Here is a 23,336-nt window from a genome sequence, read left to right as displayed (position 1 = left end):
ACCGTTTCGCCACCAATGAAGCTGTCGCAGACCCTGTCCAGGCTAAGCCCATTACGTGACGTAAAAAACCGTACACTCTGTCGACATTCGACAAGACAGGGTAACCAACCGAGAGGGATTCCATAATCACGCTCAGTTCGCTCCATCCCAGCCGCCGGGAGTGGGGTGTTGTGGCACCGCCGCCTCCTGACTCGCTTGGCGGCTCCGTCTCCTTATCAAACACGCACGCACACACATGGGAAGGAAGAGTCTTCCCGAAAATTCTCTTACCAATGTGTGTGTGGGCATGAATGCATGAAAGACAAAATGGAACAGGGAAAGAAAAAGACATGTCAAGGCTGGAGAAGAAGGAAGAAGGGGGTCTTCTGCCGCGAATCCAGAACTGAGAAACGCCCAGAACCACAATACGCTCGCTACTGGGCGGTCTTATACGAACAAGTATGCAATGCCATGCAATGCAATGCTATGCAATGCTCCGATAGCACTCGGTCTCTCCTATCCTCCCCTCCCTCCTATCTTCTGTCCAACCTCCCCCTCCCCAACCGGCATGCACAAGCCTCTTGTTTTTGCCATGTGTTGGCGTTCAAGCTACTGAAGCTTTTCTCTGCCGGCTCAGGGTTTGCCTGGCCACACAAGTCGAGTCATCCCGGGAGGATTCTGGGATCAACTACGGAGTAGATTCTCGGGAACAAAACAGACACCCATGTCAGTCCAAAGATGTACTGGGTAAGACGCAGCAAAGAACCCATCACTCTCAACAGGGCCGACTTTTCCTCCCCCCCCCCTCCTGCGCAGTTCCACCCCCTGCTGACCTGTGTTGCTAAAGTTCCTTTTACGCTACCCATCCCGGGCACCGCGGAAGAGTTCGTCAGTTGGTACTGATGCTATTAGCATACGGATACGCGTGAGAAGGATGCCACCGCCGCCGCCGCCGCCGCCAACTGTGGACGACTTTGAACGAGGACCCCCCCCCCCCCCCCCAAACTCTCCAACACCCGGGTTCCCGACCGGGACGATCTCTCTTGTTGGCCAGAGTCCACCTCGAGCTGAACCTGGCCTATAGCCTGGGAGGATATTCATAGTATCCAATCGGCCAGCCTCCGCAACCCTGCCTGGAAAGCCGAGGGACACCACTGAGAGGGCCATCTCCATACGTATGATGCACACATGAGTAAACGTCGAGCTCGTATCCTAGAATGGCAGTCTCCGCAGGTGAAGGACATGACGGCTAACCTAACTGATGTCCCTAGTTTTCGTGAGGCGATGCTGGCCATACGGGGCGGGTCTGACTATGTCTCCATGCATCCTCCTGCCACCCCTTACCACTCAACCTACTCACACGCACACGCGCGCACACCACCGGCCGAAGACATGGGAGGCCGGAGCAAGCAGGCCAGCAAAATGCCGTGGTGTTCAAAGATTTCCACCCCCCATAGTAAAAGTAGTCCATAGATCCCGTAGACCCCCCAATCTCTGACGTACGTTGCTTTCTGGTTTTCCTGCCTAGCTCTCGTTTCTGCTTCGGGCTGTGTATTTTGTGGGAAAGGGAGCATCTCTACTATCGCTCATCCATCTTTCCCATCCATCGTCTCTCGTTCAAACCGGATCCCCAAACACTGGCATCACTCGCTTCCGCCAGTTCATGAATGCTGTTATAACTTATTGACTTTGTTCTTTACCCCCTCTCCCCCTCCCCCCCCCCCCATTGAGTGCATCGTTTTGTCCGGGAGCTATCGTCATCGGTATTGAAATCAGCCAGCGTCTATCCCCTCTCGCTTCGAGGACGCACTTGGGCGTCCTCTCTCAGAACAACCGTCCAATATGTGGTTCGGGGAACTGAAAGCGCTCTTACTACTGGGCTTCCTGTCCCGTAATGTTAATGGCCTCAGGTACGAGGAGCAGTTCGTCGACTACAACCTAAACCAGAATAAGGATGCGACAGATCCCATATTCTACAATGGAACATGGGAGGGTCACGAGCACACGCCGTCGCCGGATAACTGGCGGTTCCCGTTCTACACCATCATGCTTGACAGATTCGTGAACGGCAACCCGGATAACGACAACGCGAACGGAACCGTACTCGAGCAGGACATCACGGGCACGCAGCTGCGATGGGGCGGTGATGTCGCCGGCCTGGTCGACACTCTGGATTACCTGCAGGGCATGGGCATCAAGGGAATCTACTTTGGAGGATCGATGCTCATCAACGCGCCATGGAACTACGACTCGTACTCGCCGTTGGATCAGACGCTGCTGGATTTCCACTTTGGCAACATCACCGAATGGAGATCGGCCATCCAGGAAATCCACGACCGTGGAATGGTAAGTCGGACAGGCACAACGTGCCTCTCAAGAACCATGCGCGACTGACCTGCCAAATAGTACATCATCTTCGACAACACCATGGCCACCATGGGTGACCTGATCGGCTTCAAGGACTACCTCAACAGCTCGGCGCCGTTCGAGCCCCACGAGATGGAGATTGTCTACAAGACGGACCGACAGTATCTCGACTGGACCTTCCCGACAGCGTACAACGAGACTTGCGAACACTTTCCTCGTCTCTACCTCGAAGAGGGCAGGGAAGTTCCCCAAGACATCTACGACATGTTCGGAGGCTGCTACAACGGTGACTTTGACCAGGTATGGCTTTATTCCCATCCCCCCATTGATTCGACACCTTCGATAGGCGGCGTGATAACTAACCGAGACACCATGACAGTTCGGTGACACTGAGGCCTTTGGCGTATACCCAGATTACCGGCGTCAGTTGACAAAGTTCGCCTCCGTCCAGGACAGACTGAGAGAATGGGTCCCCGCCGTCAACCAGAAGCTTGCCCACTTCTCGTGCATAATGATCCAGATGCTGGATATCGATGGTTTCCGATTTGACAAGGCGCTGCAGGTTACGGTTGACGCCCAGGGCGACTTCTCCAACAAGATGCGTGAGTGCGCTCGCGCCGTCGGCAAGGAAAACTTCTTCCTCCCCGGCGAGATCACGGGCGGTAACACCATGGGTTCCATCTATATCGGCCGCGGCCGCGTTCCCGAGCAGTGGTTCAAGGACATCAATACTGCTTACAACACGACCCAGGACAAGGCAAAGGACATGGACATCTTCATCCGCGACGAGGGCCACCAGGCCCTGGATTCCGCCGCCTTCCACTACTCCTTCTACCGTTTCCTCGTCATCTTCCTAGGTATGGACGGTACTGGTGTGGCCGGCTACGATGTGCCCAGTAACTTTGTCGAGGCTTGGAACGAGGTCCTGCGGTCCAACGATATGATCAACGCCAACACCGGCGAGGTCGACCCCCGCCACATGTTCGGTGCCATGAACCAGGACACCTTCCGCTGGCCTGCCATTGAAGTCGGTCACGAGCGCAGTCTGATGGGCTTGTTCATCACAACGCTTCACTTGCCCGGCATTCCCATGCTCACGTGGGGTGAGGAGCAGGCGTTCTACGTCCTCGACAACACGGCGCAGAACTACATGTTCGGCCGTCAACCCCTCGCCTCCGCGCCCGCCTGGCAACAGCACGGATGTTACTCCATGCCCGCAACCCTCTATTTCCAGATGCCCCTCACGAAAGCACGCGAGGGATGCCGTGACGACACCGTCTCTTATGATCACCGCGACCCCAGCCACCCGATCAGGAACATCCTCAAGCACATGTACCATCTGAGAAAGGAGTACCCCGTTCTCCAGGACGGCATGTGGCTCGAGCAGCTGTCGAACCAAACCGATGACCTCGTATACCCTGGTAACTCCGGAATGGTCACCACCACCGGTCTCTTCAGCGTAATGCGTTACCAGCTCGGCGTCCAGGACCTCGGCGAGAACCCCGTTCCCATCTGGTTCCTGTACCACAACTACAACGTCACCCGCGAATACAAGGTCGATTGCAGCAAGAAGGAGGAGGCCATCATCTCCCCCTTTGAGGCCGGTACCACGGTGAAGAACCTGTTCTTCCCCCACCAGGAGACCACGCTCGACGCATCGACCGTGGCGCTCCCTTACGCCAACAACAAGGGCTTTAACGGCTGCTTCACGAACATCACTCTGGCCCCATTCGAGTTCCGCGCCTACGTACCCAAGGCCGACTTCAAGAACCCCCCCGTTGGCGTCACCAAGTTTGTTCCCGGCCATGATGCCCGCCTCCAGTCCAACGAACCCGTCAACACCGTCCCCATTGAGCTTCATTACTCCGTTAAGATGGACTGCGATTTATTCAAGAACGCAGTCAGCTTCCAGTCCCACACCGACGACAACAGCGTCCCCTCGATTGACGAAAGCTCCATCCAGTGCGCAGACATATCCGAACGCGTCTCTGAGTGGACGGGCGCCCTGCCTTCTGTGTTTTCGTGGAAGGCCAACCTGGTCAATGTCAAGCATGGTGTGCACCAGGTCGTCGTTAAGAACGCAACCGTGTTTGGCGGGCAGACGTCGACAAACGTCACTGACAGGTTCCTCTTCCGCATCGGCTCTCTGGACAACGGCATCGTCTTCCCCCACGAGGCCAACTACTCCACGACCCTCCTGACCAAGGACGCCGACGGCACTCTCAGACTCAAGCACACCTCGGCCGGAGCCAGCAGGTTCCGCTACTCGACCAACTTCGAGTCCTCTTGGAGCGACTGGGCCCCCTACGAGACCGAGACCAAGGTCGTCAAGCAGCCCTGGAACGGCACCAAGGAGCAGGAGTGGAAGGGCGAGCACGTCGTTGTCCAGTACTACAGCAAGCTTCTCGGCTCCAGCGCGTACAAGGTGCACGCCGACCTCGACTATGACATCCCGCGCCGCATCCCTCACATGTACGCCGTCGGCAAGTTCAACCAGTTCGGTTTCGACAGCGGCTTGTCCATGTCCCTGAAGCACGAGAGCGCGTCGCAGTGGGCGTGGCACTACATGGACGAATGGCCCAACTACTTCAAGTTGAGCATCTGGGGCATGAACCCGGACAAGCAGCCCGACCAGTCCTTCATCTACGGTGACGTCGACGGCGACTACGTCGTCGAGCGTCTGCCTCCCTCGTCGCTGTTCCAGAACGCCGTCAACATTACGAAGCCCCCTCCCAAGCCGTACCTGGCCTTCCGCGTCGTCCTGAACGATGCCACCCTGCAGTACCAGCTCATCCCCTGGGGTAACATGTGGGTTCAGTTTATGCTCTGGCTTCTGCTCCTCATTGTGCCCGTCCTCAGCGGTTTCGCCGCCGTGCAAGCTTTCAAGCGCTCCTTCTACAAGGTCAAGTTCAACGAGCACGGTGTCCACGAGACCTCCAAGCTCGGCATGATGGTCCAGAAAACCCGCAACGCCTTCATGGGCGCCGCCGGCGCCATGCCCCTCAACATGCGCAGCTCAACCGACCTCGTCTCCGCCGCCGCCGCAGCAACTGCCGGCAACAAGCGCCGCAAGGTCCTGATCGCCACCATGGAGTACAACATTGACGACTGGAACATCAAGATCAAGATTGGTGGTCTGGGTGTCATGGCTCAGCTGATGGGCAAGGCTCTCAAGCACCAGGACCTCATCTGGGTTGTGCCCTGCGTCGGTGATGTCCAGTACCCCCTGGACAGCCCGGCGCCCAGCATGTACGTCACCATCATGGACTCAGAGTACGAGATCAAGGTTCAGTACCACATTGTGGACAACATCACCTACGTCTTGCTTGATGCTCCCGTCTTCAGGAAGCAGACCAAGTCTGAGCCTTACCCCCCGCGCATGGACGACCTCGAGAGTGCCATCTACTACTCTGCTTGGTAAGTTTCGTCATTGCCCCCCCTGCCATCGAGTCTAGAAGACAGCGTCACTAACCGGTTTGATAGGAACCAATGCATCGCCGAGACCTGCAACCGTTTCCCCATTGATCTGTACCACATTAACGATTACCACGGCGCTATTGCTCCTCTTTACCTGCTTCCCAAGACGATCCCAGTTGCTCTGTCTCTTCACAACGCCGAGTTCCAGGGTCTCTGGCCGATGCGCACTCCTGAGGAGAGCAAGGAAGTCTGCAAAGCTTACAACTTGAGCATCGAGGTCGTTAAGAAGTACGTTCAGTACGGCTCAGGTAAGAACCCCCCCCCCCCCCTCTCCCCATCATCCACGCTTCCCGCCCCCTTGGCACGCGTCCTGACAAGAAGCAGTTTTCAACCTTCTCCACGCTGGCGCCAGTTACCTCCGCGTCCACCAGAATGGATTTGGTGCCGTCGGTGTCTCCCGCAAGTACGGTGACCGTTCGTTCGCTCGTTACCCTATTTTCTGGGGTCTGTCCAAGGTTGGCCAGCTGCCCAACCCCGACCCCACGGATACCGCCGAGTGGGACAAGACCGACTTCATGAACCAGCCCAAGATCGAGGTCGACCCTGCCTACGAAGCCGGCCGTGGTGACCTGAGAAGACAGGCTCAGGAATGGGCCGGACTCAACGTCGATCCCGAGGCCGAGTTGTTCGTCTTCGTCGGACGTTGGTCTCTGCAGAAGGGCGTATGTGACCCCCCCCCCCCCCCCCCCCCCCCCCCGTTGGAACGTAACATAGGTGCGTTCGGCATCTCGCACCAGCAAACAATAAGCCACTGGTAGGCACAAGTTCAGATCTTAGTCACGGACTAGCCCTGAACTAAACATAAAGGCTCAAGTTCGACGATAATAGTTAAATCCGTAAGGAAAAGTTTGCTTACTAGGTATGACACAGTCCTGAAGCCTGCCTTTCACGATCCTCGCGATTAGTTGGGACGCGGGCGTCCTATGCGCCGAATATCAGAAGTTGATGAAAACAGACATAATTACACATTAAAGTTTGGTTTGAGCAATACTCGTAACTTGCAAGAAATGAGAATGCAGAGGTAGCAAGCGCGTTGCGTACATGGGTCCAAGTGTCGGCAGTCACCGAAGAGCAGACGAGACGGTATCTGGGCACAATTCAATAGTTGGGTCCGGGAAGCAGAATCAGGTCTCTAACAGAACGTCCTGTTAAGTTCGCAGCCGAGTCATACCTATGCTGTCAAAACATTGTATGGCTATGCACAGTAGGCGATGTCGGTGGACCGCCCTGAACGTAAGTCCTAGACCTTGAACTTCGGAGCCAACAAGCACGGGAACTTGAAAACAATCGCAATAGTTCGCGGGAAATGGCTGTTCTCGAGCTCAAAAGGTGCTAACGCGCAAATAGGTTGATCTCATCGCCGACATCTTCCCATGGGTCCTGGATACCTACCCCAAGGCTCAATTGATTACCATCGGACCCATGATTGATCTTTACGGACGCTTCGCCGCTCTCAAGCTCGCCAAGCTCATGGAGCTCTACCCCGGTCGCGTGTTCTCCAAGCCCGAGTTCACCGCCCTCCCGCCTTACATCTTCAGTGGTGCCGAGTTCGCCTTGATCCCCTCCAGAGACGAGCCTTTCGGTTTGGTCGCTGTCGAATTCGGCCGAAAGGGAGCTCTGGGTGTCGGTGCCCGCGTCGGTGGTCTCGGTCAGATGCCCGGATGGTGGTACACGGTCGAATCGACCAAAGCGGTATGTCTCCTTTTCCCTTGCTTTTCTACCTTGTGGAGAAGAAAACACAACGTGACTGACCTGGACCCCCCCCCCCCCTCTCGTAGGCCCATCTCACCAAGCAGTTCAAGCATGCCATCAAGGACGCCCTCGAGACGGACACCAAGACCCGAGCCATGATGCGCGCCTGGTCCGCCAAGCAGCGATTCCCCGTTGCCGAGTGGCTCGAGAAGCTCGAGAAGCTCCAGGGCGGCGTCATCAAGGCGCACGCAAAGTACGGTAAGAAGGGTGTCAAGAAGGGCAACGTCCTCGTCAAGCACAGCCGCGCCAGCTCCATCGCCGCCCCCCTCCGCAACGACGTCGAGCTCGTCGACCGCACCCCGGCGTGGATGCGCCAGGTGTCCGACTACGACGACGACGCGACCACGCTCCACGGCGGCCGCAACACCTCCGGCATGCAGACTCCCAGGTACCCCAGCACTCCCGGCTCGCCCTCCATGTCCCCGGTGGCCATGTATGCCGACTCGCCCTACAGCTCCCGCGCGGCCTCGCCGGGGCCGTACAACCGCGATCCCCAGCATGGCCGCAACGTCTCGGGCAACTCGGCCCACGAATTCGGACACGGCCGCAACTTCTCGCTTCCGGGACCTGCCGGGCAACAGCACCACCAGCCGGCGCACAGCCGCGACGCCTCCGGTTTCTCCATGGCCGACACCCTGCCGCTCCCGCCCCCGGGACTAGGCCTGGGCATGCAGCAGGACAACACCTCGCGCGCCTCCATGCTCAGCGTCGAGGACGTCGTCGGCGACAGGCACGACTACAAGCTGCAGCAGGTCGACCCCTTCTTCACCGACTCCAACGGCGAGTTCTACCACCACTTTGAGGAGAAGCTCAAGAGCCTCAACGCCGGCAACTCCATGTCGGACCTGTGCATCGAGGACTACCTCATCAAGAGTGAGAAGGAGTGGTTCGACATGTACCTCGACGCCCGGCTCGGCCGCGCCGCCTCCCCGTCGTCGCCGCGGGGCAGCTCGAGGTCGCGCCCCTCGTCGCCAAACGCCTCCAAGCTGAGCCTGGGCGTGTTCAAGAACAGGTCCTCGTCCAAGCTGAGCCTGCCCCTCGAGCGCGAGCGCGGCCGCAGCAGGTTGCCCTCCGGCCTGATGAACAGCCGCGTGCCCTCGGACAACAACGGCTACAACGACCGCTCGCCCCCGGACTCCCCCGGCTCCTACAACGCGCAGTTCGACCTCCCCGAGGACTACGTGCCCCCCACCGGCTTCAAGAAGTACCTCCAGTACCGCCTCGGCGACTGGCCCGTGTACTCGATGCTCCTGGCGCTCAACCAGATCATCGCCACCAACTCGTACCAGGTGACGCTGCTCACGGGCGAGGTCGGCCAGACGGCCTCCAAGCTCTACATCATCGCCTCCGTCTACCTCGGCTCCTCGCTCGTGTGGTACACCATGTCGCGCACCGTGCCCCTCCTCTACCCGCTGTCCGTCCCGTACATCGTGTACGGCATCGCCTTCATGCTCCTCGGCTTCTCCCCCTTCGCCGCCGACAACAGCGGCCAGGTGTGGCTCCAGAACGCGGCGACGGGGCTCTACGCCTTCGCGTCCTCGTCCGGCTCGCTCGCCTTCGCCTTCAACTTCGGCACCGACGGCGGCTCGACCGTCCCCAAGTGGATCCAGCGCCTCGCCATCATCCAGGGCCTCACCCAGCTCTACACCCTCGCCCTCTGGGCCTGGGGCAGCCTCGTCTCCGAGGCCGAGGCCAACAGCGTGGCCAAGCCCACCCTCGCCGGCTCGCCCTGGCTCCTCGCCGTCTGCGCGCCCGCCGCCCTCCTCCTCTGGGCCGTCGGCGCCATCCTCTACCTCGGCCTCCCCGACTTCTACCGCGAGATGCCCGGCCCCATCCCCCAGCTGTGGCTGACGCTCCTGAAGCGCAGGACCATCGCCTGGTACCTCATGGCCGTCTGCATCCAGAACTACTTCCTCAGCACCCTCTTCGGCCGTAACTGGTTCTTCCTCTTCTCGTCCCAGCACGTGCCCGTCTGGAGCATGGTCATCCTCGCCCTCTTCTTCTTCATCTTTGTCTGGGCCATCGTCCTCTGGGGCCTGGCCAAGGCCAGCGAGAGCCACCCGTGGCTGTTCCCCATGTTCGCCGTCGGCCTCGGCGCCCCGCGCTGGGCCCAGATCTGGTGGGGCACATCGCGCATCGGCGTCTACATGCCGTGGGCCGGCGGCGTCGTCGCCGGCGCCGTCCTCAGCCGTATCCTCTGGCTGTGGCTCGGCGTCCTCGACGGCCTCCAGGGTGCGGGTATCGGCATGATCCTCATGCTGACCCTAACTCGTGTTCACGTCGCCGCCGCCTGCGTCGGGGCCCAGGTCCTCGGTTCCATCTTCACCATGCTTGGCCGCGCCACAGCCCCCAACAACGTCGGCCCCTCGACTGTCTTCCCCGACATCAGCGAGGGTCTCGGCGTCGCCTTCGCCAACGGCTGGTTCTGGGTTGTTTTGCTACTCAACCTGTTCATCTGCTTTGGCTACTTCAAGTTCTTCAGAAAGGAGCAGGTCAGCAAGCCTTAAAAGACATGTTTTTTTTTTTTTTTTTTTAAAAAAAAGGCTATGAAATGTGTTTTCGGTTATATGGGAGGATAGAGCATTTCCTGTAATTTTCTTTGAGTAGATACGAACCTCGTAGTAACGACCCCAACCTACCACGGTAATAGCGTTAATGGCATTGATTCAATAACCCTGTGTGGTTCTGTCTCAAGCTGGGTTGCCCCCGGCATGTGACGATCACTTCCCACTTCGAGAATGCCCGTCAATGTCCACCGAACCAGAACCGCTTGGAATAAATCGTAATCAGCGTTTGATTGGTCCCATGTATACGATGCAATCTAAAAGAGTATCGGCGACACCCGTGACGGGATAACCGAGAAGCGGTTCTTCAACCCTCAAAAAGGCTTTGTTGGGGAGGGTCTTCGGAAGCCCGGCTCTGCAGAGCCACCATGGCCCAGCATCCTTCCATATTGCGCGTTATGCATGTCTTTATAGTTTTCCCCGTCGCAATCAAGGCCGATCCGTCCAATAGCTGCAGCGTGAATACCTTCTGAACGCAATTGTATTTATAGTGCCGGCCTTCTCCTCCTCTGGTTTGTAGTCTCTGTCTAGCTATGCTCTCTCTGTAGGAATACGTTACCTCGTCCCGCTCCCTTGCTTTCTTCCCGTCAGCACTTCGATCCCGCATATACCATCATGAAGCTGTCAGTAATCCTCGCCACGTTGGCGCTTGCCGTCTCTTCGGCGCAAGCGTGTGCCAAGTACAAGAACTGCTGGTGAGATTTGGTCCCCTCTAGCTTGCCCGGCAGGGCCAACTTGACTGACCTTTTTTCCAAGGTGCGTGAGGAACAACGTCGAGTACCAGGGCAGGATCCAAGACATCGCCTCGGACGAGGACACGGTGAAGGCCTGTGCCGGCACCGGGGATCCTGGCTACTACGGCCAGAACTTCCAGGAGTGCCACCGGTACAAGCACGGTTGGTGGCCCTTTACCAACTTCAAGGCCATCAACAACTGCGAATGGACAGATGTAAGCAGGTTCCCGCCGACCGGCGACGCCCCCCTGAGGACGACAGGGACGCGATGGCTGACGTTTTTTTTTTTTTCGATAGAAATGCGTTGCTGCCGGCGCTACCATCGGATACTGCCGTGATAAGATTTGATAGGCTGCCAACGGTGAGAATAGCCCCGATCAGTGTTGTCGGCACGATTACTTGGACGGGATGTTTCCTCCGGATGCCGGTCATACTCTCTCGCGCGCGCGCGCACACACACACACACACACACACACACACACTCAACCACGCTCCGGCCGTGGCCACTTCTGAGCCGAGAGACTTCTGAGCCGAGAGACTTCTGAGCCGAGAGACTTCTGAGCCGAGAGACTTCTGAGCCGAGAGACTTCTGAGCCGAGAGACTTCTGAGCCGAGAGACTTCTGAGCCGAGAGTGCACCTAGCACCAGGCAAAAGGATGTAAAGGAAGCGGTCAGACATATGGGGACAGAACGTGTTGATACCGAGAGGGCCGAGGTTCGCTATCCGTAGGAAGCCAGCCCGAGAAAAGGCTCGACTCGACGCCAAGCGCCAACCCCCCCTTGTTCGTATCGCCGAGAACCTGGAGACCCAACCCGTCATCTGTAGCCGAGGGAACGTGGAAGCTGGGTTTTAAAAAAAGACTGTGATCGGCTAGTGAAAAGGAAAGGAGACCATGTGAAGACGGAACATGGTGAACACTGGCACTCTCGTGCATACATATAGAGAGACGTTGGTTTGAAAATGAAAACGGGTTGCCTTTCGACCAACTACTTTTCTGCTATAGCTGTCGCACCAAGCGGGGAGAAGGTGATACTTCCCCCCCCAAGTCATATACGTCGTCAAGATATCCAACTTTTTGAGAAACGCCCCGTGTCAGACCGCAGCCCCGGGCCCGAGCCCCTCACTTTAGCAGATGCCCGTCGGACGGAACCCCCTCCGGCCTCTTCCAGTGCACCGGCACGGCGCCCCAGCTCTCCTCGCTGTACTTCTGCTGCACCTTCTGGCACGTCCGCAGGCCCCACTCGGTGACACCCACCATGGCGCAGCTCTCGAACATGAAGGCGCAGCTGCCGGCGCCGACCTTGGCCGGCTTCAGCTCGGCGTTCCTCGCCCCCTCGCCGCTCTCGGCGTCCGGGCCGTGGCCGCTCATGGTGTTGTGCAGGCTCGCGCCGCCCGGCACGAACCCGCCGGACCCGCCGCGCTTTGCGTCGTAACCGCCGGTGATCAGCCCCATGAACTCGGACATGGTGTTGCGGTGGTAGTAGGGCGGGCGGAAGGTGTCCTCGGCCACGAGCCAGCGCGGCGGGAAGATGACGAAGTCGGCGATGGCGGTGCCCGGCACGCCCGAGGGCGCCGAGAGGACGGTGAAGATGGACGGGTCCGGGTGGTCGTAGGAGATGGTGCCGATGGTGTTGAAGCGGCCGAGGTCGTACTTGTAGGGGTAGTAGTTGCCGTGCCACGCGACGACGTCGAAGGGGGTGTGCTGCTGCGTGGTCTCAAAGTAGTCGTTGTTGAACTTGACCGTCACGGTGTAGCTGCCCGACCCCTCGTGAGCCGTCGCGCCAAAGTCCTCGCTGAAGCAGGCCACGGGCACCTGGAAGTCGCGCGGGTTGGCGAGGCCGTTGGTGCCGATGGGGCCCAGCTCGGGCAGGACGAAGTGGCCCTGGTACAACTCGAGGGCGTAGCCCCGGGCCGGGCCGGCCGGGAGGTGGACCTGGTACTTGATGCCGCGGGGGATGACGGCGACTTCGAGCGGGCGGACGAGAAGCCAGCCGAGCTCGGTACGGATGTCGAGGGGGCCCTCCTGCGGGACGATGAGCAGGTCGCCGTCAGCCGAGTAGAAGGCGGCAGTGTCGTCCATGCTCTTGCCAGCGGCGTAGACGTAGATGCCGATGCCTTGCTTCAGCGTCGGGTCGCCCGCGCCGGCGACGAGGCGCATGCCAGCAACAAAGTCCCAGTTCGTGGCCTCATCGTGGTCGAACGGGTCCCAGCGCAGCTGGTTGGGGATATACTGCAGCTTGGACGGCTGGGCTCTTGTCTCGGGCGACGGGGCGGTGGTCGCGGTGAAGGGCGGGTGGGCGCACGAGGGGAGGATGCGGTAGAGCCAGGCCTGCTTGTTGTCGTGGCGCGGCGCGGTGAAGGAGGTGCCCGAGAGCTTCTCGGCGTAGAGGCCGTGGGGAGGCTTTTGTGGAGAGTTTTGGCCGATGGGAAGGGACCCGGGGACGGCTTCGGATCTGTGAATAGGGAAGTGTCAGCGTGCTGGCATCGTGAGGGGGTTCAGTCGGCAAGGTTGATATATAGGGATGTGAATGGAATCAAGAACGCCACGGAGGGGACGGCAGAATGTGTTGCACGTACTCGAGGTGGGAGTCGAAGCCGATCTGGTAGCGATACTTCTCGGGGAAGTCGAAGCTTGTGACAGGCATGATGGCGGAGGGATGGGAGGGTTCTCAAGCTTCGGGTGAGTCTGGCTTGATGGCCGGTGGTGGTTGGAGATGGGATCGGTCTGGTCGGGACGAAAAGGAAGGACACGGCGTTCTAATATCCTCCCCCTCCCGCCTCTCTAGCTCCCCGCCTCTCGGACCATTCTGTATGACGTTGGGGCAAGATGTCCGTTTTGGCAGTGATTCCAGTTCCGCGGTCGACGGCGTGCTAAAGTCGTCGAGAAGCGACGACTGCCGATGGTAGCCGGGCAGGGGTGGCGGCATCGGTTCCTAGGCTTTCCAATTCCGATTTCCGGATTGGAGACGTGAGGGGAAACCCGCTCGGGCACTTGCTCACTCAGGTAGGCAGGACAGGGCCTTGGAAATAGAGATGGCGGGGATTATTCCGTAGATTGCCTTTCGGATTGGATTCGTACGTCCAATGCCCTCGTAGAGCTTGTTATGGGACAAGACTCCATTGATGCTAGGCAGAGGTCGGCTTGTCTGTACAAAAAGGTTGTTTGTATTTAGTCAGCCTCGGTGGAGCCCGACAGTTTGATGGCGGCGGCGGCGAAACAACGTCTCGAGCTCTGCAAGGAGCATCTTTACCAGGCCGAGGCATAGGGAGTAAGTCGATGGGCATGCCGTGTTGGTCCAAGTTACATATCCGTTGGTGGCAGTTTAGATGATTCCCGCTCGGTGCGCTCAGGACCCTAGTCCAACCGGGTTGTGTGGGTCACGATGGCTGCAGGAAAGCCGGAATGGACGCACCGGACGACATGCCACTCCGATGACAGAAAATTGAGCTTCACATGCAACGGTGGGGGCGTGGCTTTATTCCGCGAACCACGTAGACAGATATATCACAAGCTTATGTACGGTAAAAGTGACGAGGTCAACGAGTCTATTGAGCCAATGGCCAAGCTGTTACCACTAAAACCCATTCGCTCAACGGCCTGACGACATCGACCACCATACTAATAGCTGTACACCTTGGGAGCGTCAAGCTCCAAAGTAGGCATCGGTGACCTGGGGTACACCCGCGTTTGGTCAAATTTATCGCAATATCCCGTTGCGCCAAGTCGCCGCTCCGAGGCAGAGCGAGGCAGCTTCTCGGTCACCAAGTATTGGGCCAGGTGCCAGGTGACATGCGGGGGGCTTTACTCTTCGGCTTCGGCCTTCTTGTTCTTCTTCTTCTTGCCGCCGCCGCCGAAGGCGCTGCCTCCTGTCGCGGGTTGCTTCTGGAGGTGAACGACCAACCGGGTCCAGCACTCTTCCTTATCCCATTCGAAGCCTGCCAGGTACGGCTTGTCGAGTTCGTCATCCGCCTATTGTGGATTAGCACAGGTCTACTTACTTATTTTCGGGAGATGGTGGTTTCTTACCCTCTTCTTATATGCCTTGTGGATGGCGTCCAGTGCGTCCTTTATTGTTACGCCCTTGAGGTTGCGTGCCGTGACTTCCATGCCGAGGGGGAAGTGTAGGTCAATCTTCTTGACTGGCGGCTGCGAGAGCGGCAGCTTGAGGATTTCCTTGTCCTCCACTGTCGAGGACGAAGTGTTGATCTTCCTGCAAGGGGTCAGCCATTGGCACGGAAGTGGGAGACCCCCCCCCCCCCCCCCCCCGACACCACGTCATTCAAGGACGGATGACATGCTAAACTAAGGTGACGTGACTTACCATCCTGTCCGTTGCGTTTCCGGGGCGAGCTCCAGCTCAATCTTTTGTTCTTCTATTACAGGGCACCCAATGTCAGCGGGGTCCCGAGGCACCCGAGTAATCGCTCGGTGAGGATTTGGCGAGGGCAGGGCCGGGACGGGGACGTACCGAGGTCTTTGATGTTGTAGACGCCGGGGGCGGCGGCCGAGGATTGACGGCGGGTCTTGTGCTCCTTTGGGGGGGACTGGGAGAGACCTCCGACAGCAGAGTCGACCTTGGTAAGCGGTTCCGTCATGGTGGCGATTGGTTGTGGTTTTGTGTAGTGTTTGTGGACTGTCTGGTGGAAGCAACAAGGTCAGCTACCGAAGCTTCCGGTGCATGTGAAGGGTGAGCTTCCTCGGATCCAGGAACGAGAGCTCTCTTGGTTGCCAATGGATGGGGGAAAGGGAGGGGTGGCTATTATTACCTAGTGATGAGTAGGCGGTGTTTGAGTGTGAGATGGATAGAAGGAGGAGAAGTGGGATGGAGAGGGGATTAAGAAGGGAAGAGGATTGGGGGGAGGGGGGAGAAGAGGAAGGTAGATGGATGTCGATGCGGTCGGGCGTCTGACCTCGTGGTGCCGGTCCAAGACAGGCAAAAAAGAGAGGGGTCGAGAGGGGTGAAAGGGGCAGGTCGAGGAAGGATAGGCAGTATAGCTAGGATGTATCCGATGTTCCGACGGGTAGTGTGAAGGGCGGGAAATACATGGCGATGTATTGAAGTACTTGGATGTATCTAGGTATTGGATGCGTAGCGGTGCCATTCAGGTCGAGCTATGGCAGGGAAGGGCAGGACAGGGCAGAACAGGGCAGGACAGGGTAGAGCAGAGCAGAGCTCAGCTGCCTCCCTCCCTTGTCCATGGAGAGCGAGGGCGGGCCGGGTTAGACTGGTGATGCATTACGGTTTCGTCAGACCGGGCGGGGTAAACGCCCATCAATGGCGCCGGCAGAGGATCGCGTGACACGGGAAAGCTCATGAGATGAGATGCGTTGCGTTGCGTTGCGAGGATGCAAGCAAGCAAGCAAGCAGCGACGGGTGGTCCGGGCTGGCAGGGAAGGGATGACCATCCATCCTGGGTGCCTGGATACCTCGGCCATCTTTTGGTGCTCAGAAGAGAAGAGAAGCGAAGCAAGCGAGACTGACTGATTGACTGACCTGCTGCTCTGGTGTCGGGCATGCGACACGGTGAGAATGGGATGAGAGTCAAGGATGGGAGCAGCTCATGGTGGTCTGTCACTGGTCTGTCATTCGAGTTGGCTGATTGTCCGAAACGGGCATGGACCAAGGCACATACGGGGGGGGGGGTAGGTATCTCTCTACCTACCTTGCCTGTGTACGTACCCAAGGTGGGCAGGTGGGCAGGTGGGCAGGCATATAGGGTAGGTACCTACTTAATCGTACCTACCCAGGTAAGGTACCTACCTACCTACCTAGGTAACCTTCCTTCCATAAAAGTCTGGGGTAAAAATCCGGGGAAGGGGCCAACCAGAAAAGGCAGAGAGAGAGAGAGAGAGAGAGAGAGAGAGAGAGAGAGGAGTCGGAGACGGACTCTGCTGCACCTGAGGGCAGTACTACCTAGGTATCTACGGATAGTCTGGCGCTTTAAACATGGCCGGGCCCACTCCTCCCGTCTTGTCTCGTCTCGTCATGTCATGCTATGGGGGAGGAATAAGGAATCCCCCTTCTTCAAGATAACATCCATCTACACATTTCCCATTCCTCGGCAGAGTCCCACAAGATGCTCCAAACATCAGAGCCAGAAACAGGAACAGGAACAGGAACAGAAAGATCAGACCCTGGCGCAGCAGACCAGCGTCATGTCGTTCCCACAGCGGGGTCGCGCTGGCATCCAGTGGAACCACAAACAGCCCATCCCTCACCTGATTCAAACAAAAACCGCCACTTTGACCAACCTTGCCGTGACATACTGTACGTACGCTGTACACGGCACCCCCCACACCCGTCGACTGGACTGGCACACTACCTACACTGACTGGTGAGGAGGCCGACACTCACGGCGCATGCGATGACGAGGACGGGCTCGGAATCGAGTGACATGATTTGCCAGGCCACTTGGATAGACTTTCGATCGACGCCCTCCGGAGGGCCCTTCATTGGACTGTGCCGGCCCCAGTGCCGCCTGAGTTTGTCACTCCAAGTCACCATCTCCCTTGAGTAGGTAATACCTGCACATGCTCCTCCTCCTCTCCGATAAGTGGTACTACCTAGTTCCATCATCAGACCCTGATATAAGCCCATCTGCATCCCTACAGCTCTCTACTTTTCCACCGTCCTAGCGCAGTTCCGCTTTCATTGCTGCAGTCTAATTACTGTACGCCATGCCTTCATCCTCCCAGTCTCGCCCTGTTTTGTTCATCTTCTCCTTCAACTTCAACCATCGTTTCTAGCCCGGGCTATCGTGACCCGCATCACATCGCATGCTTTACGTTGACAAAGTCGTCTCGAATTGAGCAACAGAAGCAGCTACATAATGTCGCCACGGTCCCAGATTCCCACGCCGTCCTAGTGTCTCGTTCACGTCTCGCCCGTACGCATCACATGACATGACATGGCATCGTATCGTATCTAGCTATCATATCCTATCGTCGGCACCTGCGTCCTCTGCTACGTCCACCTTCGCCACGTTGCTCCCCGTACTTCTCGTCTCCGCTGTCGCTTCCTTCCGCCCATTACCTGAAGACCTCACGCCAGTTCGGCCATGCCCGTCCGTCCGTCATGGCCCCAATGCCTCGAATTTATTCGCTCCTCCTCAGTTGCTCCGTTGCACCCAGTTCCACCACGCATCCACGTGAAATGCCTCAATGACTCTACTATATCTCGCTACCTTTCGTGACGATTGACTACGGTGAGTGTTGGTTGGCCCCCCTATCTGCCGCTAATGGTTCAGTTGGACCATCACCGTCCCGACCAGCCAAAGCACGAATGCATTGTCTCTCAAACTGCCTGCCCTACGGCACCGAATAACTACGGATGATTCGGCCTGCTTGCTGCGCCTCGCTACACCCCCCCGTCGTCGACTCTGACGCTCCCGATCCCCTCGGTCCGCCTTGGTGACCACCTCAAAACTTCCCTGATGGCGTTTCCCCGCATCAACAAGGTTCAGACAGTGTTGTAATGGGTTCTACAAACAGCCTAAACCATTTGCGCTTTAGGTGGACAAGCTCAGATCCATTCATGCCCCGAGTTTGGTCTGGCTAACATCAAGTGGCAGAGCGAAGCAGGAACCCGGTGTTGGCCTCGCTAGGCCTTCAAGTACACATGGTACCATACGACGGCCCATTTTCTTTTCCCAAGGATAACCGCACATCGGAACCAGCCTCCAGGTTACGGCTACGACGAAGCGCGTGGAGAGGAGGGAGGAATTCGATTTTGGAGAGAGAGTGAGGGCAGGATGTTAGGGGAGGTGGCAGGACGGACGGGAGCTTGGACTCTCGCCACCAGGCTTCACGCAGGCGGGCAGACCATCACTGAGCGGGGTCGCCCCTCAATAGCAGCTGCACCTGCACTAACTGCGCTAGAGAGCGTGGAAGGTGCAGGAGCTAAGAGAGAGCTTTCCCTGAGCTGAGTGTTCAGCACGTCGCCAGACATGACATGGTCTGTGCGCATATCGCTGTCGATAAGCCATCTTATCTTATCTTATCTCAATCCACAACCCCGCTCTGCTTCTGGGTACTTCCTCCACCGTATGTGCGCTCGTGCTGTCACGGACGAGCAACGAACAAAGTCCAACTCTGACCCCGTGAACGACGTTTGCTTCGTTCAACCACCCTCTCTCTCCTGTGGCTGCTACCACGAGTCGTAACCGCCCAATTTCTCAGCATCTGTTTTCCGGCTCAGACTAGAGATCCCTAGCTATGGCTGTCTTGACCACCACCTTGAAGGTACTTACACGCGATCCTTGGCGGGGCCTTTCTCTGCTCCCGCAAGCCAGCTTGAGCTGACACCCGACCAGGCTACGCCTTCCTCCATAGCTGGGAGGTGCTCATCGACACCATGAGCGACCCCGTCTATAAAGACATGGTCTCGCTTACATGTGGCTCAGCTCGCGTGTAAGAATATCCAGGCGAGAAATCGTCTGGTTGTTCAGTATGAGGTGGCGCGTAATCAGAAGTAGGTCAAAGTTCCCATATGCTCTGATGCTGACAACAAGTTCACGTCGAATTCTATATATAGGCTTGAGTGAAAGCGATTTAGTCCTAGGTACCCTTTATTCACGACGGGCGTCGTTCATCCAATGACGCCTGCGACTATGCCCTGATTTCAAACAACCCTGTAACGTCGAGACATTATTGTCTTCAATCTTGTCGTTCGCCCATCCATAAAGCTCCTTTTCAGTGAATCCGGCATTGACTCGGATTCGTTTTGTGAGTTGCCGCCGCTGCTGACCAGTCCGCCGAGATCAGTAAACCCCAAGGGGGAAGACTCGTCGACAAGGACGGCAAATCGGTGGCTGTACTGCTTCTGCACCGCATCGAAAGCGTCGTGGTGGAAGACCAGCGACGCCTCCCCGTTCCACGCGCAGGCCTGCGCCATCCTGCCAGCGACGTGCTCGATGCGGAAGCGCGCCAGCACCTCTCGCTTGCGGGCCCCGACGACGAGGTGGGCAGACCACCCGCCGGCGCCGGCGCCGCGCAGGGCGTACTGCTGCGCGTGGGCCCAGCCGTGCCACGAGAGGCTGTCGGGGCACGGGTACGGGATGGCACAGCCCCTCTGCGGGACGGCGTCGTCCGCGGACACGCGCAGGCCCTCGCGCAGGAGCCGGTCGAGGTCCCGGGCCTGGACGAAGAGGACGGCCTCCCACGCCATCCGGCTGCGGTCGTGTCCGATGCGCGGGTCGACGACCGAGTAGTGTGTCAGTTTCATGTTGTGGTAGAAGTCGATGAGGGCCTCCTGCTGCGCGGCGGCGGGATCCTTGCGGGAGACTGCCGCCCGCCATAGCTTGCTTATGATGAATCCCATAGATGGTGGGTTTGCTGTGTCGGGGGCTCGGCCGGCTCTCTCCTTCTTGAGATGTTGAGATGGGCTTTGTTCTGTATGGCATGTGGCCGTCTGGGAGTTTAGCTCGGGGACATGTCGCCGTATCAGGAGACCAGTGACGAGGAAAAGGCGATGGGAGTGCGGCAGCAGGTAAACGGTCCATCGCAGCCATCTCCAGTAGAGCGTCGCTGGCAGTCGATTTGGGTTTGGGCTTGCCACGGATAGGGCCCCAATCAACTGCGGTACAACCACGGAGTGTGCCGGTCGGGGTAGCGCCGTAGGAATCAGAAAGGCATGTTTTCATCTTTGCTGGCACTGCGCGGCCTTGACACAATGGTTGTGGATGTCCATGTTCTAACTACTGCTAATTTGGCGGTGGTACCCAGATGGATGCATGCCTGCATGGGTGGCCAGGCCGTGTTTTTTTGCTCTCATTCAAGGTAATGTTACATCTACTGGGGAATCTCTTTGCTTCGTTCATGCCTTCCGAACATTGACCAGGAATCTACTGAATCTGAAGAAGCCAACCGTCGCCCTCTTTGCCCAACGCACTGACGCCGCCCCAGAAGACGACACTCTTCGCATCGGCGGCGTATGCGCCGAAGAAGCCTCGAGGGCCGGGGTGAGCCTTGCCTTCCGCCCTCACCTCCTCCGCCGTGAGGAGCTCTACCTCGGCCCAGGTGAACTCGCCGGAATCGATGCGCGGAAGCTTGTCGCGGATGGCGTCCTTGATGGCGGCCGCACTGAAGCCGTGGGTCGGCAGCTGCAGGGCCCAGATGTCGGTGTAGAAGTCCTTCTCGGCAGAGGTGCTGTTCTCGCCGAACATGTAGACAAGGTAGTGCCTGCCGACTCCGGTGTTGACGGGGACCAGGGCGCCGCCTTCGCGGGGGCGGGGGCCGGGGGTCAGGGGGTTCGTGGGGAAGCTGGCCGTCTTCCACTCGAGGGCGTTGGGCTTCTCGCGGTCCTCGGCGTTGGACTTGAGGTCGAGGTAGTGGATGGCGCCGCTCATGCCCGAGTCGGCGCCGACGGTGTAGAGGACGTTGTCGACAAAGGCGGCGGCGAGAGGCGGCTGAGGCGACGGCGGCAGCTCCGTCCAGGCGAGGGTGTCAAAGTTGTACATCCAGGTCTCGATAGTGGCCTCCTGCCCCTTGGATGTGCGGCCGCCGTGCAGGACGAGGAAGTCCTGGGCGTCGTCGACGAAGATGTGGTGGTCGAACCTCGGCGTGAGGCTCTTGCCGATCTGGCTCACCCCCTCAATCTTGGTCCACTTCAAGCTCTCCGAGTCCCACAGCCACAGGCACGTCTCTGGGATCGGCTTGCCGCTGGCGTCGGCGCCGCCCTGGACGATGACGAACTGGCCGCGTGCTGCGGCGGCGTGTCTGGAGCGCGGGGAGGGCACGTACGTCTCGCCGGTTCCGGCGTCCTGCATCGCTAATGCGGGATAACAGGCATAGGCTGCGACGGGCTCTCCCTTGGTCACGGAGGGCAAGGAGAGGACGTGGAAGTCGGTGGAGCTGAGCTGGCCATCGGCCGCCTCGCCGCCAAAGATGCAGGCTTTGTGGTTCACGACAGTAACCGAGTGGTGCGAGCGTGCGAGGGCGCTGCAAGAGCGTGTCAGAACATGTCACTCGGGGGGGTAACGGAAAAGAAGGAGCCAAAGGCTTACGAGACATCGAACGCGGGGGACTGGGTGGTGGCGATCTGGGACAGGGAGACCTTCAGAGGCTGGGTCGGGCGTGCCACGGCGGCGACGACCCCGACCTCGACACCGGTCGAGACGACCTGCTCGGCCACGAGAGCACCTGCAGCGACTTCGGCCATGGTAGTTGTTGCTTGGTGTCCTGAAATATGGAGAGGTGTGTGTGTGTGTATGTTGCGTATGTGATCTTGTAAGCTGCTGGCTGCAAAAACTGGATTGAAAGGTCGTTCGTAGAAAGGGCGCCCGGGATATGTGATTCGGATTTAGAGTGTGATGGATGGGCGATTCGATGTTGGGAAGCTGAAGTTGTTTGGCCCAACAGAATTGTGATTATTGGTTTAGTCTGGAAGTGTTAGGGATGCTGCATCTGACGATCAGGAACAAACTGGGGGGGGGGGGGGGGGGGGGAATACGTTGTTGAATGACGTAGTGCCTCATGCAAACGACAAATGACGTCACGTTTGATTGTCTCTTTCCGCCGTCGAAACAAATTGAAAAATAAGTTGGATTTTCTTTGCTAGTTACTGTGGGAAACAAATTGAGAGTGATGCAGGAACAGGAACTCCGCAAGGGATGGGTTCCGGGACACGAACAACGGACGAGGACGAGGCCGCTGCTCCCGGGCCGAAGCGTGTAGTTCCGCGCTCGCCGGCTAATCAGTCACCACCTCCTGGTTGTCCCATTCCAGTGCAAGGTAAATAATCCTTGATGGGATTTCGACCGGCTCTCGGAAGGTCACATTAGCTGGGACTCTGAGCCGCATGTTGCAGATATTCCCGACTAGGGCAAGCAAGGCGGCAAGCCCTTGAACCTGGCCTACTGGACTCCCGAGACCGTGCTTCAAAGCGGGTGAAGTTGAAGGCAGTCCAGACGAGTCCTCGCAAATCAAAAAAGCCTAACAAATACAACGATGTACATCCAAGGTGCAAGGTGAATATCCTATAATCACAGACGTCCCGGTTCTGAGTGGGCATGTCATGCATGCTTCTGCTACCGTTTTCATGACAGTTGTTCAAATTCAGATCTGCTTCGAGCTAATGTCGACGCTAACCCGCTTGAGGCACGATGGGTATTTTCCAAGCTGATAATCTCATAAAGGCATGCTGATACTAAACCTTTCATGACGGCCAAGCCCCGGCCCCGCGCCCTGCTGGGCCGACATTCTCTTGGCGTGCGTTCAGCTGAAGCCTTTCCGGATTCCAAGAACCCGCCTATCCCATGGACGATGCCCTGCTGTGCCGTTCTATTAAATATCCATTTGCTTGCTACTATTCTACTCCGTAAACATGAACCATTCTCAACACATCGCTGGAAAGCAAGCGCAGATGGATTCGGGAGAATACCCCTACTTACCACCGCCCCCGGGACAACGGGCCATGCCGCCTCCGCTCCCGCCCCGCCCCGTTAGCCCGACGACCCGCTATT

At 58.1% G+C, this 23,336-nt stretch overlaps 7 protein-coding genes across 7 annotated transcripts; 2 read left to right on the top strand and 5 right to left on the bottom strand.

Moving 5' to 3' along the window:
* Positions 1 to 1,821: 1,821 nt before the first annotated feature.
* On the top strand, positions 1,822 to 10,082 carry GLRG_09823 (alpha-1,3-glucan synthase; the record flags this gene model as incomplete). Its single annotated transcript, XM_008100508.1, has 7 exons — positions 1,822 to 2,325; positions 2,386 to 2,646; positions 2,726 to 5,763; positions 5,830 to 6,071; positions 6,148 to 6,485; positions 7,171 to 7,515; positions 7,602 to 10,082. The coding sequence occupies 7 exons, from the start codon at positions 1,822 to 1,824 to the stop codon at positions 10,080 to 10,082; spliced, it is 7,209 nt and encodes a 2,402-aa protein (XP_008098699.1).
* A 672-nt stretch (positions 10,083 to 10,754) lies between these two features.
* On the top strand, positions 10,755 to 11,221 carry GLRG_09822 (uncharacterized protein; the record flags this gene model as incomplete). The annotated part of the gene is made up of 3 exons (XM_008100507.1): positions 10,755 to 10,834; positions 10,896 to 11,088; positions 11,171 to 11,221. The coding sequence occupies 3 exons, from the start codon at positions 10,755 to 10,757 to the stop codon at positions 11,219 to 11,221; spliced, it is 324 nt and encodes a 107-aa protein (XP_008098698.1).
* A 523-nt stretch (positions 11,222 to 11,744) lies between these two features.
* GLRG_09821 (uncharacterized protein) lies at positions 11,745 to 11,924 on the bottom strand (the record flags this gene model as incomplete). Its single annotated transcript, XM_008100506.1, has 1 exon — positions 11,745 to 11,924. One exon carries the CDS (start codon positions 11,922 to 11,924, stop codon positions 11,745 to 11,747), a length of 180 nt encoding a protein of 59 aa, XP_008098697.1.
* Positions 11,925 to 11,994: 70 nt separating this feature from the next.
* GLRG_09820 (homogentisate 1,2-dioxygenase) lies at positions 11,995 to 13,519 on the bottom strand (the record flags this gene model as incomplete). Its single annotated transcript, XM_008100505.1, has 2 exons — positions 11,995 to 13,327; positions 13,452 to 13,519. 2 exons carry the CDS (start codon positions 13,517 to 13,519, stop codon positions 11,995 to 11,997), a joined length of 1,401 nt encoding a protein of 466 aa, XP_008098696.1.
* Positions 13,520 to 14,676: 1,157 nt separating this feature from the next.
* GLRG_09819 (uncharacterized protein) lies at positions 14,677 to 15,470 on the bottom strand (the record flags this gene model as incomplete). Its single annotated transcript, XM_008100504.1, has 4 exons — positions 14,677 to 14,844; positions 14,902 to 15,085; positions 15,197 to 15,248; positions 15,344 to 15,470. The coding sequence occupies 4 exons, from the start codon at positions 15,468 to 15,470 to the stop codon at positions 14,677 to 14,679; spliced, it is 531 nt and encodes a 176-aa protein (XP_008098695.1).
* A 4,025-nt stretch (positions 15,471 to 19,495) lies between these two features.
* Positions 19,496 to 20,194, bottom strand: GLRG_09818 (uncharacterized protein; the record flags this gene model as incomplete). Its single annotated transcript, XM_008100503.1, has 1 exon — positions 19,496 to 20,194. The coding sequence occupies one exon, from the start codon at positions 20,192 to 20,194 to the stop codon at positions 19,496 to 19,498; it is 699 nt and encodes a 232-aa protein (XP_008098694.1).
* A 523-nt stretch (positions 20,195 to 20,717) lies between these two features.
* GLRG_09817 (kelch domain-containing protein) lies at positions 20,718 to 22,033 on the bottom strand (the record flags this gene model as incomplete). The annotated part of the gene is made up of 2 exons (XM_008100502.1): positions 20,718 to 21,813; positions 21,879 to 22,033. 2 exons carry the CDS (start codon positions 22,031 to 22,033, stop codon positions 20,718 to 20,720), a joined length of 1,251 nt encoding a protein of 416 aa, XP_008098693.1.
* Between the last annotated feature and the right edge of the window lie 1,303 nt (positions 22,034 to 23,336).

This window comes from Colletotrichum graminicola (genome assembly GCF_000149035.1).
Source record: "Colletotrichum graminicola M1.001 genomic scaffold supercont1.52, whole genome shotgun sequence".
NCBI lineage: Eukaryota > Fungi > Ascomycota > Sordariomycetes > Glomerellales > Glomerellaceae > Colletotrichum > Colletotrichum graminicola.
This window is presented reverse-complemented; position numbering and strand designations above follow the sequence as displayed.